Source organism: Salvelinus fontinalis, chromosome 31 (genome assembly GCF_029448725.1).
Source record: "Salvelinus fontinalis isolate EN_2023a chromosome 31, ASM2944872v1, whole genome shotgun sequence".
Lineage (NCBI taxonomy): Eukaryota > Metazoa > Chordata > Actinopteri > Salmoniformes > Salmonidae > Salvelinus > Salvelinus fontinalis.
In genome coordinates this window covers 35,909,000-35,922,489 of record NC_074695.1, presented here as the reverse complement: position 1 = coordinate 35,922,489, position 13,490 = coordinate 35,909,000, and the positions used below count along the sequence as shown (strand labels likewise).

The 13,490-nt window shown below is 39.7% G+C and overlaps 1 protein-coding gene across 3 annotated transcripts in view; it reads left to right on the top strand.

Moving 5' to 3' along the window:
* The first annotated feature begins 2,046 nt into the window (after positions 1-2,046).
* Positions 2,047-13,490, top strand: part of ube4b (ubiquitination factor E4B, UFD2 homolog (S. cerevisiae)) — a 47,154-nt gene continuing 35,710 nt past the window's right edge. For all 3 annotated transcript variants that reach the window (XM_055892388.1, XM_055892390.1, XM_055892391.1), the window contains exons 1-5: positions 2,047-2,349; positions 5,146-5,365; positions 7,370-7,505; positions 9,104-9,191; positions 13,032-13,179. In XM_055892388.1, coding sequence (XP_055748363.1) covers positions 2,326-2,349; positions 5,146-5,365; positions 7,370-7,505; positions 9,104-9,191; positions 13,032-13,179 — 616 coding nt within the window. In that variant the 5' untranslated portion in view covers positions 2,047-2,325. The remainder of the gene's footprint in view (positions 2,350-5,145; positions 5,366-7,369; positions 7,506-9,103; positions 9,192-13,031; positions 13,180-13,490) is intronic.

The following is a 13,490-nucleotide window of genomic DNA, read 5'->3' as shown; positions in this document are numbered from 1 at the left end:
ATTTCCCTCACTAACTTTAAACATCAGCTATCTGAGCAGCTAACCGATTGCTGCAGCTGTACATAGCCCATCTGTAAATAGCCCACCCAATCTACCTACCTCATCCCCATACTGTTTTTAGTTACTTTTCTGCTCTTTTGCACATCACCATCTGCTCATCTATCACTCCAGTGTTAATTTGCTAAATTGTAATTACTTTGCTACTATGGCCTATTTATTGCCTTACCTCATGCCATTTGCACACACTGTATATAGACTTACTTTTTTCTCTGTTGTGTTATTGACTGTACGCTTGTTTATTCCATATGTAACTCTGTGTTGTTGTTTGTATCGCACTGCTTTGCTTTATCTTGGCCAGGTCGCAGTTGCAAATGAGAACTTGTTCTCAACTAGCTTACCTGGTTAAATAAAGGTGAAATAAAAAAAATTATAAAAATGTTCAGTGCTTCCTGAAGCAGACATGTCTAGGTCAGGACTCTCCAACCGTGTTCCTGGAGAGCTACCGTCCTATAGGTTTTTGCTTCAACCCTAATCTAGCTTATCAAATTCTAATAATTAGCTGGTTGACGAGTTAAATCAGGTCAGATAAAGTTGGCGTTGGAGCGTAAACCTACAGTAGGGTAGCTCTCTAGGAACAGGGTTGGAGAGCTCTGGTCTAGGCTATGACTTTTTTCTCCAAAACCCCTGTCCCAGTGAACATGTCAAGGATAGGACGAGAATATGATAGTAAAAGAGGACTGCCAAGACTGGTTGTTGTATTAGCAGCAGTCAAAGATTTGGCAATAAGAGCCTGTGTTACCAGTAATTATATAATCTAGTTTGTAGATCATGTGAGGATAGGATACCCACCGGTTGCAAGACCAGATTTGGGATTTGAACTGACGACCGAGGTTGCTGGCCTGCGCCTCTGACCCTAAGCTACCTGCCCCCAAAAATATAATTAGCTAAATGTAATTTAACCACGATAATAACATAAAGAAGTTATAAGTTTGTGTAAACAAGTATTATTTTTTTACACATAAACTACATGACCAAAAGTATGTGTACTTTCTGCTCGTCGAACATCTCATTCCAAAATCATGGGCATTAATATGGAGTTGGTCCCTCCTTTGCTGCTAAAATTGCCACCACACTTCTGGGAAGGCTTTTCATTAGATGTCGGAACATTTCTGCAGGGAATTGCTTCCATTCAGCCACAAGAGCATTAGTGAGGACAGGCACTAACATTGGTCAATTAGGCCTGGCTCGCAGTTGGAGTTCCAATTCATCCCAAAGGTGACAATCCATTTCTGTATGGACGTTGCTTTGTGCACGAGGGCATCGTCATGTTGAAACCGGAAACGGCCTTCCCCAAACTGTTGCCACAAAGTTGGAAGTACAGAATCGTCTAGAATATTGTTGTATGCTGTAGCGTTAAGATTTCCCTCAACAGGAACTAAGCTAAGGGGCCTAGCCCGAACCATGAAAAACAGCCCCAGACCATTATTCCTCCTCCACCAAACTTTACAGTTGGCACTATGCAGTCGGGCAGGTAGTGTTCTCCTGGCATCCGCCAAACCCAGATTCTTCCGTCGGACTGCCAGATGGTGAAGAGTGATTCATCACTCCAGAGAACACGTTTCCACTGTTCCATAGTCCAATGGCGGTGAGCTTTACACCATTCCAGCCGACGCTTTGCATTGCCCATGGTGATCTTAGGTTTGTGTGTGGCTGCTCGGTCATGGAAACCCATTTCATGAAACTCCCGATGAACAGTTCTTGTGCTGGTGTTGCTTCCAGAGGCAGATGGGAACTCGCTAGTGAGTGTTGCAACCGAGGACAGATGATTCAGCACTCAGCGATTCTGTTCTGTGAGCTTGCATGGCCTACCAATTCACGGCTGAGGCATGGAGATTGCATGGCTGTTTGCTCGATTTTATACACCTGACAGAAACGGGTGTGGCTGAAGTAGCCGAATCCACTCATTTGAAGGGGTGTCCACATACTTTTGTATATAGTGTAAGACCTCCCGGTATTGGGACCTCCCTTTGTAAAGTGTCAGTCCAGAGTCACGTGACACATGATCCAAAATGGCAACCTTCGTGTTTTGATCATACCTCAGTGGTTTTGATGAATAATACTTTTGTGTTTGTTTCATTCTTCGTATAATTCGAATAGTTAGCACTCATTTGAGGAAACGCACGCATCCTCTTTTTTTAACTTCGAGGCAATCAAGACAAATTGCTATTTGTTTCACGAGTTAGACTATGCACATTTGGTTCTATTAAACAGATAGCTAGCTGGCTGGCAAAATTAGTAAAGCTAGCTGAAAATAAAGGGAAAACGATGGAGGAGTTGAGTGCCGACGAGGTAAGATAACAACGTAATGTTGCTAAAAACTACTATTCGTTTTTTTCAATTTGTGTCGACAAAAGTCCATGTCGTCGTTGTTAACGTTACCCTTTCAAATGCTAACGTAACTAGCTAGTCAGTGACACTACAGTAACGCGTTAAGCATAAAGCCGGAGATATAACAGTAACGTTAGCTAGCCAACACACCATTTTAACGCTGGCCTTGTCGATAATAAGTGTTTGGATACCTTGACGTCCATTAATGGGTATGTTTTGATACGTTAGTAACGTTACTGGCTATTTAGTTCACACTCTATGTAACTAGCTAGCCTATTAACTAAAGGCAGGTAGCTACGTTAGCTAGCTAGCTAGGCGACTCAGCATAACACAGCAGGCCACCATGGCATTGTGCAACCAATCAGGGCCCGTTTTCCAAAAAGCCTCAACGCTAAATTCATCACTATAACCTTCGTAGGAGCATCGTTAAATCTGTTGTTTTCCAAAACTAGCGTTATTAAAACCCTCGTAATCTAACACCTGTCTCACACCACTCATAGAACAGCGAAGTGCGTCGTTAATGCTTTTTTTGCCCTCCCGCGTCGCTTTATACACAGAAGAACTCAGCTAAACATATAATCACTTGGTTTATCCGTCTCTCTGTGACCGCCGATAACTAAAGAACAAACTTGACTACAAATACAAAGTTGCCAATGTTTTTGCAATTGATACAGACAAGCGACGTATACAGACAGGTATGCTTCCAATGAAAACCGAGATGACTGCATATAAATATCATTAGTAGACTACAGGCCAACTTCAATCATATGCATTACATTTTCAATAGAGTTCTATTTTGCTACTTGTTGGCTACTGTCTGTAATTTTTCAATATATTTCATGATGTGTAGCGTAACAGGTGCGCAGTTATGTACCAAATAGGTAATTTAGTGCGTTTTGTTATTGGGTAAGCATTAGCAGTGTTGTAGTTTTTCTTGTGGGCATTGTGTATACTCACTACTTAATCACCAGGATGCGTATCAAAGTAGTGTAGTGGATGTATACACTATCAATTAATAAGGCTGATGGAACAGATCATAATGTTTAGCTTAAAATGTTGATCAACAATTATTTCTTTAAGTGCAGCAATGTGCACACGGTGGGAGGCCTACTCACATACGTTTCAAAATGCTATTTGCGCACCACAGATGCAAGCGGTCTGATGGACAGAGATGGAAATATCCATTTAGAAAGAGTGGAGATCTGAAGATGCAATAACTATCATGGGTTGCTAATATGACAAGCATAATGCCTTTGGCTGCTATACAATGAAAGAAATATGATTTGGAAACCAATAAAACAGGAGAGCACATAAGAGGGAGTCTTTATAAAATAATTGCCTCCATGCATATGACGAAGTGTTTTATAAAATATTTGCCTCCACGTTTCTATGGTAGGATTTTGGCAATAGGCTAATTTGAAGCAAGATGTGCCTCATGAAGTAAAACGTCCAGGTTTCAAACAATTAAGTAACAGGAAAAAGATGGGCCTTCTGTTAGATTGAAAGGCTTTCTCAAAAAACCTTCTCCATTTGATGTTAACTAGCTACAAAGTAGCCTATGTCAACCTGGCAGAACAATATGATTATTTGCATCAATCCATTTGTTTTGTAAACGCCAGCTCATGTGCATTACAGAAACAAGACAACCAAACAGTGCTAGGTGCCTGAATTAAAGGGTAAATACACAAAAAAATCTACATTTCTTAGAATTTTCCATAACCTCAAAAGTGGTCTCCTGATGTGCTAAAATCACTTTGTGGACTTAACATCCAATTTGTTTGTTTTTCTATTTAAAAACTGACAGAGTGAAAACCTGAGAACATTTGAAATATCTGAAACCTGAGAATTTCTGACAAAGCCTCATCTATTTCAATAGTAGGCCTATTATTAGCCTACTTGCACAGTACAGCTTGGATTGGCCTGACTGTGAAAAAGAAATATGGAATTTGTAATTTTAGGGCATTCAGAGTGTTACTGTTTGTCATAGACTTTTTCACACAGCGCGCCATTCCTTCTCCAGGCACCACAACACCGCTGAGCATTAAAGTAAGCTGCCTCAATATTTGCAGCCGTAGGTGGTAATATCTGTCTGTCTAGGAGCTGATCCATTGTCAGTATTGTGCAATATTTCTAATGCCACCGAAAGATTTGAATAGAGAAAGCTGATGCTCCAATGGCGCACTTAGCGACCGTTGTCTCTGCGTGGTGTTTTTGGAAATGCATGTTACATCTTTGACAGCTGTCAGAAAGATGCATTGTTAAAACATTCATTAACCTAAGTTCCATTGCTATTGAGAAACCGGGCCCAAGTCAGTTTAACATGCCGTTAGCTAGCTAGCTTCTAGCTGTCATTTTATTATTCCCAAAGATGTAGGCAAACAACACCTAAATAAATGTTATCGTCTATCAGTGTTTTTTTTTTATGTTTCTGTTTGCACAATGACGAAGTATATGGTAACTGCTAGCATGCTAGTAGATACCATAGTGCAATGACTGGAAGTCTAACGCTAGTTAACATTGGCTTACAAAACTACCTCCAACTTCCTTCATACTGGATACAGAGACATAAATATGGTATACATGAGTTCATCTGTCTCTGGGGAAGTAGATAAAGGGCTTTAATGCCAAAATCCCGATGTATCCCTTTGACCATGATTAATGATCAAATCAGTGCCTCTCATGTTGGTCTGTGTCTCTACTGTTAAGTAGACTGAATCATCATTGGGTAACTAGCTAACTTGCTTCTGTACATTACAGATCCGCAGAAGGAGACTGGCCAGACTTGCAGGAGGGCAAACATCCCAGCCCAGCACCCCCCTCAGCACTCCCCTGACGTCCCCACAGAGAGAGACCCCCCCCTGGCCCCTTCCTGGGACCTCAGGGGCCACACCCCAGCCCCTACCTCCAGCCGCCTCACATTCACTAGGGCTCAATGTCCAGAATGTCACCCCCGCCACCTCTCCTATTGGCGCATCTGGTATGAGCACATCTTAGACAGCATGTTTAAAGATGACCAAAACATTCAGCAAAGCCTCAATCTTTTGTTTGCATTTATATAGTGTGTTCTGTAGCTAGCTTTCACAAAATCTCCTACATTGGGAGCTAAACAAGTTTTGTCAGATTGCTTGCAGGCTGTTGCTTGCTGTAAAGGCATTGCTGTAGGATAATTAGCTACATAGTGAATGAAATAGCACTCAAAAGGCTCACGTCAATAAAATTCCTTTATCTGCCCTGCAAAGACGCATTTCAGCATGCTGAGAATGACAACAACAAAAACACAGGTGGCCATAATTAGGCTATAGGTCAAGTTCAGACATTACTGGCTAGTATACGTTTTTATTTATTTAAATGTAACCGTAAGAAGCATTAATAGGCTGAAATACTCTGCCCCTTATCCGTGTTGTATTGAGTGAACATGCTTATGTACAAATGTGTACTTTCCACTCAGTCGGGCTTAAAAGAACCAAAGTTCAGAATCTTTGGTAGGCAGTCTTTGTTTAAGTAGTTCCAGGACTCTAAGCAGATGCAAAATAGGCCCGGTTGGAGTAGGCTTGTTTGTTAAGTTGATCTTCAGTGGTTTGGAAAACCTGGTAGCCTCGAACAAATAGCGACCAGCTATGGAATCACCATGAACAAACTTGGTCTCAAGCAAAACAAAGTCTCCCGAACCTGCCATCGTGCCCTTTACCAGGAAAGTGCACAGTCACTGTGCCGTTCGTGCACCAGCCTTGGCCTGAGTTCAGCTAAGGGCACAGATGAGTGCTAACATTCTCAGCCAGCGGAAGTCGGAGTGGAAAGCAGTGTGGCATTCTAAGCCCACAATCTGGGAATAGCCTATATTCTTGAACATTACATTCCTACTGCCTCTGCAGTTAATGGCCTATTTTAGGATCCTGTTCTGAAGTCCATGGGAGATAAAAACTGTGTCCTCATTTGGCATCGGTGTGAGAAATGCTGCTTTCACAAACGCATACAGTATTCTAGAACCTATACTATTGAGTCATAGATATCGATGAATACAGTCTCTCCCCTATTGCTTGTACTGGTTAGCCTACTCTGCCAAAGTAAGCTACCTTAATGACTGACTGATTGCTTTAAAATGAGATTCACAATGTGTAATGATGTTATTCTCAGTTTCAAGTGTTTTTTTTGGTTGTTCTTTTACATGATAGACCCAAATCCTTAAGTTGCCAAAATGTCAAATAATTTGATATAGGCTTTCAATAAACATAAACTAATTTCCAATAATTGTTACAAAGAATACCGCATTTGTGGAAATCTGTTTATCTCAACATGAACTTAGCTAGCAAATAAAAATGCAAAATGGCTTAGCCTACCATTGCGGAAAATGCTGTTAGTTTACAGCTGTTCATCCCAATTGAACACAACCACGGTCGTGTTCCGGAGGGTGCAACGAACGGCACTGGCATCAGGCTTCAACAATAACACCCTGTGTCCATGAACTGCTTTGATATCTTTTCCAGTCAGGCAGAAGGCATTCATTTTCAATGGAGGCAGTCTGCACCATTGCGGTCCAACTGCCATACTTTTTTTTACATGTCACAGGGGCATGTCTGTTCTACACAATGTATTTCTATCCATCCAAATGATGCCCTGCTGAACAAGGCCCATGTTTTCCACATTATGTTGAGGGTTCTGTAGTCAGGTGGTAATTCCTGGTCTTTCTTTAGCCATTGGATATGGGCCTTAATCAGCTTTGTCCTTAGCTGTTGAGTAGACAGGCTTTCCAATTCACACACTCACACAGCTGTGTGTTCAAGTTCATTTCTGGTAGCCTAACTTGGCTAGCTGACAAAGTGCTTTTGCCAATGGACATACTGTACATATGCAGAGAAAGCCATGGGGGTCTAGTCAAATATACTGTATTCCTCACACACTGAGCTCTTTGGTTGTGTCCCAAATGGCTCCCTATGTAGTGTACTACTTTTGACCAGGTGTACTACTTTCGTACCTGTCCCAGGGGTGGCATACTGCAGTCAGAGCAGCGAAGGAGTGAGCTCCCTCTCCAGCTCTCCCTCCAACAGCCTGGAGACCCAGTCCCAGAGTCTTTCCCGATCCCAGAGCATGGACATTGACACAGCCTCCTGTGAAAAGAGGTGAGCAACTCGGACTGGTCGATTCAAAACCGACCCTTAGCCCAGTTTTGAGAGGTTTGGCTAGGAGGTGTAAGCAATATGGAGATTCGAAGGCAAGATGAAGCTATTGCCATGATGTTTATCTACCCCAATCCTCTCAGATCTACAGGCCAGGAGTGTTTAGGGGTAAGAGGTCAATTTAGAAGACCACACTGGAAATAGTGGTGAGTTTGTGAACCCTTTAGGATTTGCTGTATTTCTGCATACATTTGACCTAAAATGTGATCAAAGTCCTAATAATAAAGTGAACTTGATTAAACAAATGGCACAACCTTTTCATTTCTTTTGTTGGGCAAATTGATTCAAATTGATTTTGTGCTAGGAATATGGGACCAAATACTACAAGTTTGACTAGTTTTAATACATTTAATTGAGCTCATTAATCAAGCGGTTCACATACTTTTTCCAACCAATACCATTTAATTGAATTGAATTAATTGAATTTAAAATCAATTTGCTCAATAAAGAATTTCATAAGTACAATTGTTTTTGTTATTTTAAGCAGGTTCACTTTCTATTATTAGGATCTAGATGATGATCTGATCACAATTTAGCTCAAACTTATGTAGAAATGCAGAAAATCCTAAAGGGTTCAAACTCTCACACCACTAAGTCTTGACTTTTTTGTGTGTTCGTCAATGATTTTATTTATGTTGTCTTTTGAAGTGCGTTTAAAATGGTCAAATAAACTAAACAAAGTGTAATTCAACATAAGAGAAGAGGCTAGGATGACAGTCGTCACATTTCAGCTCTGTTCAATTGTTATGGCCCGGGGTCAGTCTGATCTCATGCTTACTGTATCCATTCACCCCTTATGAACTCCTTACCCAAAGCTTTAATAGATGTCACATGCATCCCTTCATTCCTACTCAAGTTAGAAAGTTTAAAGCTTGATACAATGTGTGCACTGGGTTATACAAAGATATGTGTTAATGCAGAGCTCCGCGATAGGTGAAACAGTGCCACTGGCCACCCCAGGCACATTTTGTTTTTGTCTTGAGGAAATTAGCATCCAGCATTGTATAAAAAAATACTCCGCTGTTCTATCGCATGTGCAATGGCGTGCGAGCCGTTGTAATATCACAAATAAACGTGTCAGGTTCACCGATAAAGATTGCAGCTTTAAGGTAAGGGGAATAGCACAAAACATGAAAGCACTTAAATGCACAACAGAGGCTTAAGGATTTTAGCTGTTTTGAATTTACCATGAATGCTAATTGCACATCTTAAGAACAAAACTGTGCCGACAAACGGTTAAAAGCGGTGGATGGCCACATAAGCAACGTAAGTGTAAGAGATCGACTGCTGGGTGTCAACGAATGGTGGCGATTCAACATGTAGAATCGTCCGGAAATGAACAGAAAATAACAGACGGTGCGCTCGTCATAGGCGATAGGACCGCCACAAGCTGATTTTAACTGTTCATCGCCACGATGTGTTTTGTCATTTTTGAGTTGTAGTACAGTTGATGGCCTGTTTGTGTGATTTGGTGGAGGGATAAATTGGTTGTCCCTATCTATGTTGCTCCTCTCTCTCTCTCTGTGCGTGTGGCCCGGCAGCATGTCCCAGGTGGATGTGGACTCAGGGATAGAGAACATGGAGGTGGAGGACAGTGATCGCAGGGAGAAGAGGGACCTGGCTGAAAAGGTAGGCAGAGCTCCCATTTCACCCCCTTACTGTACTTGCTGTACTTTAATCAGTCACTTTGGCTGTGTCTAAAAAGGCACCATCTATTCCCATGCCTGAAGGCTCAAACTGAATTATTCCACTCCTCTTATCATTCTCTACATACTTCAGTCTGAATAATCTGCCATCATTGAAAGTAATTTGTGGTGGGGGGAAAAGTAATGATTGGATCGTGTCTAACCAATCCGTATCAAAGCCAATTAGGTACTTTTGAATACGGCACTTCATTCACGTGTTTTATGGCTCTGGCCCAACCCATTGGTTTCTGGGACAAATCAGACGGTCTTAATGTGTTCACATTCTAGAGGGGTCGGGGATGGAGTCAAATCCACACTCATTGCAGAGAAGAAACGTTTGTGGGCCTGGAGTGGCATTTGGCCGGAACAAAGAGTCTGGGTAGCCAGGCAATCTATTCCCTATGTAGTGCACTACTTTTGACCAGAACTTCAAACTAGTGCTCGATATAGCATAGGGAATGGGGTGCTATTTCAGACACGACCTCTGTCAAGAAAAAGATCTGCCAAATGAATGGAAGTCAATGGAACACTTTTTCTGTTGGAGACTTTGTACCACAATACTTTTCACCAAATGAGCAGTGGATTCATACACTTTAGCGGTTTCATTGTGTACGTGAAAATAAATGTCCCTTTGATACTCCTGTCAATGTAGAAAAGGAAATAAATTGCTAACTCTCAAAGAAAAATACATCTTCATTTTGGTCATAAGTAGGTCATTTTGGATGGTCAGAGAGCCATTTTTGACGTTAATATAAAGACCTTGCTCCTGGCTGATAAAACAACTTTGGTTTTGAGTTAATTACTTTTAGTTCTATTAAAGTCTCCCAATGATCCCTAAATTCAAAATAAGTAAGGGCATGCTAATTCAGATGTTGCCTTGCAATTAGTAATGAGTGGAAGGTCTTTCATAGATGATGTAGAATAGACCTCTTTACTATTGCACAATAGCAACGAGTAAAATGTCTGCAGTTTTTTTGAACAAAATAACCTAAATGATGACTCTGGCATTGAAGATTCTTTATCTGTTTGCCTCAGTGATTGCATTATAGAATCCTTCACCACCCATATCCACATGGCTGTAGAACTGAAATACTCTGAACCAATACATTTGTCTATGCCAATGGTCTTTGAAAGCTCTCTGAAAACACCCCTGTCTGCTTACATGGTACAGTCTGTTTTCTCTCTAACCCTCACCTGAATACTTTTGTATTATGGATTCTACCATCTAGCTAAAGGTGTCTTTGAAAGAGGTGTTGTGGCTTGGCTAATTGTCACCAATAAAGAGCAGCTGGCAGCAGCAGTTATTAGCTCTTAGTTATTGTATAGCCATTGCAACAGAATCAATCCATTTCCAATAGTAAAATAAAGTCGCTAATATGGGTATCCTGCTGTTTTCACTAATTCAGATCTAAAATCAGCGGTGTAATTTGCAGACAATGGTAAGGAGGCAAATCCATGGTTACTTGTCAAAGTATTGAGCTTTTAAGAGGAGTTAAACAAGGCTGTCCATTGTACCCATATTTATTAAGGCCATTTGAAGTGCTAGGTATTAAAATTAGATTCAACAAGAACATCAAGGTGTTAGAAATCCAGGGGATAAAAACAAAATTGTTAAATGTATGCTGATGACTTTATTTATTTTAATTTTTTAAGTCCACAATCTGGATCCCTGCACAGTCTCATTGATAATCTTGATAACTGTTCTAGGCTCTCTGGACTAAAACCTAATTATGACAAGTGTACCATATTAAGTATTTGATCATTAAAAAAGTGTTTATTGTACCTTGTAGTTTACCAATAAAATGGGCGGATGGTGACATCAGATGGTGACAAGTAGACATACTTGGTATTCACATCTCAAAAAATATAAATTAACTTACCACAATCAATTTCAATAGGAAGTTAACAAAAATGGATACGATTCTGCAACCATGGAGGTAAATACTAGTCTATTTATGGGAAAATAACATTGATTAACTATGGTGCTATCACAGTTTACTTACTTACAATGGCACTGCCTACTGCAAAAAATATTTCATTTTAATTTGGAATGCTAAGCCAGACCAAATTAAACGTGTCAATTTATATAATGAATATGAGTTTGGGGGGCTAAAATTATTAATCTTTAAAGATTTAAACCTCTTACTAAAAGCTTCACTCATACATAAGTTATTCTTAACCATTTTGGGTTTTTCCAGTAGATTATTACGAAATGCTCATCCTTTGTTGAAAAATTGCCTTTTTTTGCCTTCATACAGATTACGACTTCTAATTTCTGACTAATTGAAAATGAAAATTTGTTTAAAGTTTTGCCCTTTATTAAACAAGCCATAAAAGCTGGTTACAATTTCAGTTTTATCCTCCAGAAAAGATTGAACAAATATAACAAATGTTATGGTTACTCAAATGTACTGATTTAATAATTAAAAAAAAATAATATGGAAAAAAAGTTATTTATTAATGATATTATGAATAGAAACGGAGTTAGGTCACATGTAGCTATCAAATATATGGGGAATATCTGCTCAATCCAAATTTGCAATAACTGATTGCAGCATTACCACAAAAATGGAGGAGGCAAGTGGAGAAGGTAGGGAACTTGTTTACCTGCCATATATTAAAGATACAAATTGGCTAAAAGGAATTGGCATAAATAGAAAAATATACCAGTTTCATTTGAGGACAAAAATGTTGACAGCTGTGCCATACAGGGTGCAAAATAAATGGGAACAGATTTTCAATGTATCGATTCCATGGCACATGGTTTATGAACTGGTACAAAAAAACACTTGATTCAACATTTGATTTTTCAATTTAAATTATTATACACAATTCTTTCCACCAACAGAATTATATATCAGTTGAAGTCGGAAGTTTACATACACTTAGGTTGGAGTCATTAAAACTCTAGTTTAAAACTTTTAAACCACTCCACACATTTCTTGTTAACAAACTATAGTTTTGGAAAGTCTGTTGTGCCATGCACAAAGTAGCTGTCCTAAGTAATTTGTCCAACAATTGTTTAGACACATCAATTAACTTATAATTCACAGAGTTTTAATGACTCCAACCTAAGAGTATGTACATTTCTGACTTCAACTGTATATGGGGCATAAGACAATCTCAGCTCTGTAGGTTTTGCTACGAAGAGACAGAATCAATAGATCATTTATTCTGGTATTGCCCCTATGTAGCTTGTTTTTGGTCACAGGTTCAGGAATGGTTAAAAAAATCACAACACGGGCTTAAAATGAACCTTACAAATAGCAGTGTTGGGTGATTTTGGAAAGCCGTAGTCAGTCAATAATTAATATAATAATACTCGTAGGAAAGTTTTGAATTTTTAGCTCACAATCTGTTGATATAATTTGATTAGAAAGTTTTAAAGTATGTAAAACATCATAGCACAATTGAAAAATATATGGCACGTGGAAACCAAACGAGGGTGGTCTATGTAGCAGAAAAGCTGTAAAAAAAAAATATATATATATATATATATATATGTCCTCCGAAAAATGTTGGATGGCAAAAAATAATAATAAAAGCAGCAATTCTAGTGTTCATTTTCTCTCAAAATTTGAGTCAAAAGGCTACTTTTTGGGAGTGGACCCTCCACCAATAAAAGCAGACATTAAGTCCTGAACACCCTGCTTTTACCCTAAGACATTTTTATTTAAATGTTTTGCCACCGATCGGTACACAACATGGCCACCTGGTAACCAATCTCTTGAACGGCAATGACCGCTCTAGTTTGTAATTCTAACTATTGGTGTATCTGTCCCAGGAATCCACTGAAACCTCAGATGTCTCTGAAGAGCAGGCTTTGCAGCTCATCTGTAAGATCCTGCGCGTTTCCTGGAAGGAACAGGACAGAGACGTCATCTTTCTCCCCTTGCTCGCCGCCGAGTTCCACCAGAGCAGTCTCAAAGACGGTATGGCAAAGATGCATGATATGTCATATGAAGCTATGTTCTTATTGAATTGTATAGCTTTTTGCAAAAGAGTCCTAGATTATGGTTTAGGATTTCCTCATCTGAATGCAATAGTTGTAATTGTTTTTTTATTTTTTATTTAAAAAAAATTGTCCTATTTTCTCCCCAATTTTCGTGGTATCCAATCGCTAGTAATTACTATCTTGTCTCATCGCTACAACTCCCGTACGGGCTCGGGAGAGACGAAGGTCGAAAGCCATGCGTCCTCCGAACCACAACCCAACCAAGCCGCACTGCTTCTTAACACAGCG